Source organism: Populus nigra, chromosome 8 (assembly GCF_951802175.1).
Source record: "Populus nigra chromosome 8, ddPopNigr1.1, whole genome shotgun sequence".
NCBI lineage: Eukaryota > Viridiplantae > Streptophyta > Magnoliopsida > Malpighiales > Salicaceae > Populus > Populus nigra.
In genome coordinates this window covers 11723100-11727689 of record NC_084859.1, presented here as the reverse complement: position 1 = coordinate 11727689, position 4590 = coordinate 11723100, and the positions used below count along the sequence as shown (strand labels likewise).

The window sequence follows — 4590 nt, the reverse complement described above, 5'->3', positions numbered from 1 at the left end:
TTAATATAGTATTTATTTTTTTTAATTTTTTTTAATTTTTATAATATTTTAAAGAGACTATAGTAATTTATATATTTTTATATCTAATATAAATAAATTTTATTTGCATGAGGTAATTTTTTAAAATATTTTATTCCTAATAAGAAAAAAAATATTTAAGATAAAAAAATAAAAAATGCATAAATTCAAAAGAAAAGTAAATGTTAAATACTTATTCATCTATTTTTTTAAAAAAAAACATTGGCTTAACAATTTAGTATTTAATTAGCATTATTTTTTCACATTTATCTATTTTTAAAATTTATTTTATTAAACAGAAATAAGATTTTTGTATTTTTTAATTAAAAAAATAGGAAACAATAAAATGTATTTATAATATTAATATATTCTTTTATTATATTAAAAATTAATTTAAAATCTTATTCTAGATATAGCGCGGGTTTTAAAGCTACTGTAATCTAAACTGTTGAGGGTCACATCATATTTTTGGACACTATAAAAGGTGGCGACGGAAACGTAGCTCCAAATATTTGCCATTCAACAGGATGTCAACATGCCTTACTGAAGGCAACGCCCTTCTCTTAATGCGGTTACTTTCCCGCCAGTGCTTCTCAAGACCCAAACAAATTTCTACTCTTGCAAAATCCACAAAACTCAACCAACAATGCTGCATTTCTCTTCTTCGACACTGCAAAACAATGAACCAACTTAAACAAATCCAGGCCCAGATTTTCCGGGGCGGCCTTCATCAAAGCACAGACACTCTGAAGAAGCTCATGGTTTTTTGTGCAGACCCATCTAATGGAAGCTTGGTTCATGCTGAAAGAATCTTCAATTATATTGAAAACCCAGGTTTATTTGTTTATAATATTATGATTAAAGCCTTTGCAAAGAAGGGTATCTTTAGAAAATGTTTAATGTTGTTCAATAAATTGAGGGAGGATGGTCTGTGGCCTGATAATTTTACTTACCCTTTTGTTTTGAAGGCGATTGGGTGCTTAGGAGAGGTTTTAGAAGCTGAAAAACTTCATGGATTTGTGATGAAAACCGGGCTTGAATCTGATACTTATGTGTGTAACTCACTCATTGATATGTGTGCTGAATTGGGTCAAGTCGATGTTATGAGGAAGTTGTTTGATGAAATGCCTGAGAGAGATGTGGTTTCTTGGAATGTGTTGATTTCCGGGTATGTCAAGCGTAGAAGATTTGAGGATGCTATTGATGTTTTTTGTTGTATGAGAGAAGAGAGTTATTTGAGGCCTAATGAGCCGACGGTGGTGAGCACTCTTTCAGCTTGTGCGGCATTGAAGTGCTTGGAACTCGGCAAGGAAATTCATTGTTATGTAAGGGATAGACTTGAACTCACTTCTATTATTGGCAGTGCATTATTGGACATGTACTGTAAGTGTGGTTGTTTGAGTGTAGCCCGAAAAATATTTGACGAGATGCCTCATAAAAATGTTATTTGTTGGACTAGTATGGTGTCAGGTTATGTAAACTATGGTGAGCTGGATAAGGCTAGACAGTTGTTTGAGAGGAGTCCAGTTAAGGACGTTGTTCTTTGGACGGCGATGATTAATGGGTATGTGCAGTTTAATCATTTTGACGAGGCAGTGGCCCTGTTTCAAGAAATGCAAATCCAAAGGGTTAAGCCAGATAAGTTCGTACTGGTTGCTCTTCTCACAGGTTGTGCTCAAATGGGAGCTCTTGAGCAGGGGACTTGGATTCATGGATACATAGACGAGAAAGGAATTCCAGTTGATGCAGTTGTTGGAACTTCTCTTATAGAAATGTATTCCAAATGTGGGTGCATTGAAAAAGCTTTGAGGATTTTCTGTGGGTTGAGAGAAAAAGATACAGCTACATGGACTTCAATTATATGCGGGCTTGCTATGAATGGGAAAACAAGCAAGGCACTTGAATTGTTCTCAAAAATGAAACAAGTCGAGGCCATACCTGATGAAGTTACCTTCATTGGTGTTTTAAGTGCATGCAGCCATGGAGGACTGGTCGAAGAAGGCCGTGAGTTCTTTAATTCCATGTCAAGTATTTATAATATTGAGCCTAAGTTAGAGCACTATGGGTGTCTGATTGACTTACTTGGTCGAGCTGGACAATTGGATGAAGCAGAAGAGTTGATAAAAAAAATAGTGAACGCAAATAATGAGATCATAGTTCCGCTTTATGGTTCTTTGCTCAGTGCTTGCAGAATCTATAAAAATGTTCAAATGGGTGAGCGGGTGGCCGAACAGCTCGTGAAAATTGAGTCAAGGGACTCTAGTGTTCACACGCTTCTCGCAAATATCTATGCCTCTGCTGGTAGATGGGTGGATGTAAACAGGGTGAGACGGGAAATGAAAGATCTTGGAGTAAAAAAGGTACCTGGTTGTAGCTCAATTGAGGTTGATGGCATAGTCCATGAGTTTCTTGTTGGGAATCCATCTTGTTCAGAGATGAGAGAAATATACTCCATGTTGGATAGGATGGTGAAGCCATTATTCAATTCAGAAGAGAATGAAATGGAAAGAGAAGAAACAGGTGCCATGAACAGTTGCTGAATTAAGTTTTGAACGAAATAGTTAAACCATTTCTGATTTTTTCTTTTTCTTTTTAATTTATTTCGTTATCTTTTTTACTTTTTTTTATTGTTTTTTGAATCATTAGTGCTTGAGGAATAAGGACTGAAGCATGGAAGGCAAACCATTATGAACTGGCTATTTGAAGATGAATATGCTTTTAAAGTTGTTTCTACAAATCTTGCTCAAGATTATTGGAGAAAATGAGGTTGTTTATAGCTCTTGGTACATTCTATATCCGTCTTGTGAAGTGTGGAATATGTGGTTTATGAATCAATATATTATGGCCTGCAACTCTCATGGGATTCTTCTTGGACCTTGCTCGGCTACTCTGATTCTGTCTGGGCGGCTATCTCAACACTCAACAGTTGTTGAACTGGATTTGATGTTTATCTTGGCTGTAATTTGATTTCATGGTGCTCTCAAATGCAAACTACTGTTGCCCGTTCTAGTGCTGAGGCCAAGTACCATGCTCTTGCCTATGTTGTTGCGGAACTCTTTTGGATACTTAAACTTTTCAGACAACTCCAAATCAGTCTTTCTTCTCCTCCCAGACTTTTATGCCACAAAAACAATGCTATTTTCATTGCTTCCAACTCGATGACCAAATCTCGCTCCAAAAATATTGATATTGACTATCATTTCATTCAGGAACTTGTTGCTCAAAAGGTTATTGGTCTCAGCTTTGTCACCTCACACCTCCAGCTGGTTAATGTTTTCACAAAAGGGGTGGCCAGATTACAGTTTTTATTGGATCGTGGCAAGTTGTGCCTTTTTCCACCACGCCAACTTTGAGGGGGATATTAGAGGTAAATCAGATTCTTCTGATAATAACCAAGATATCAGTGATTCTCCATGATTGTAGCTATTTTGTTTATCTCTGTATTTTCTGTCTATAAATGAATATTTCCTCGCACCGCATATTTCCTTTACACAGAACCTAGGGAGTTCCTTTTCCATTTTGCTCTTGTAAATACAAGCTTTGCGAGATTTTCCTGGGCGTTGACATTATACCATCCTTTCTTACAGCCTTTTGGAGTACCAAACATTGTAATCAATGATACACTTGATTTTTGTGGTAAATATAAACAATTGATAGGTATGCTTTCCTGTTGAAGGAATTATGACTACTAGTATTTACCTTGGTTTGTGCATTAATAAGTAATCTACTTAGTACAAGCAGCATGTGTTCTCTTCTTCTCCAGGATGTGTGTTTCAACTAGTTCGAGCTTTGATGTTCTTTGATATATGGAAGGTTCATAATTGTTAAGCAAATATGCACCCCACAATCCTGAATCTCTATCACTGAAGTATATCCTTTTCTTTTTCAATGTGGTTTATGATAATCTGTAAACTATCTGCATAATCCTTACTTTCTTCTACATTTGGCAGCTGCATTCTTCTTCCGTTGTCAAGCATGTGCTGAGGGAGGATTGTCTTGGCCAGAATTATTTCATCTCCACGGTTTCTTCGTTTTTATTCATGCCCAGTTATTTGTTCTTGTGGGTAGCTTGTCTAGTGTTTGTCATTGAGGAAAAGCTTTTGATTGCAGCGGTTGGATTTTGCTTTGCAAAGCTGCATAAACGATACTTGAAAAGAAGGCGATTCATTTGCTTATTTCCGGTTGGATTAGGATATTCTCTTTATTCATTTATCTGCTTCTCTTCTAGCTAATTTATTTGTTTCTTTTAATAAATCATTTTATGGGAAGCAGTGAAGCACGCAACTGATGAGGAGTGGATCCCAACTCCAAAAATAAACTTTGACTGTATGGAGAATTAAAAAGTTGACTCCCAACATGTTTTTATGTTTTAAAATTATTTAATTTTTTATTTTAAATCATTTTTTATTATTATTTTCATATAGTTTTTATATACTAATATTAAAAATAATTTTTTTAAAAAAATATTTTAATATATTTCAAAATAAAAAATATTTTAAAATATAACCATAATTACATTACTAAATGAGCTCTTAAAGCATGCATAGTAAATTATTATCTCATCCATATTTA

General features: G+C 34.9%; 1 protein-coding gene across 4 annotated transcripts; it reads left to right on the top strand.

Moving 5' to 3' along the window:
* The first annotated feature begins 544 nt into the window (after positions 1–544).
* LOC133701111 (pentatricopeptide repeat-containing protein At1g31430) lies at positions 545–4250 on the top strand. Of its 4 annotated transcripts, none has more exons than XM_062124919.1 (3): positions 545–2538; positions 2665–3385; positions 3969–4250. In XM_062124919.1, exons 1-2 carry the CDS (start codon positions 546–548, stop codon positions 2676–2678), a joined length of 2007 nt encoding a protein of 668 aa, XP_061980903.1. In that variant the 5' UTR covers position 545; the 3' UTR covers positions 2679–3385; positions 3969–4250. The 4 variants fall into 4 exon arrangements, with proteins under 4 accessions (XP_061980903.1, XP_061980901.1, XP_061980902.1 ...); XM_062124920.1 differs by having other exon boundaries at positions 651–852; positions 987–3385; XM_062124917.1 differs by having other exon boundaries at positions 545–3385.
* Positions 4251–4590: the final 340 nt, after the last annotated feature.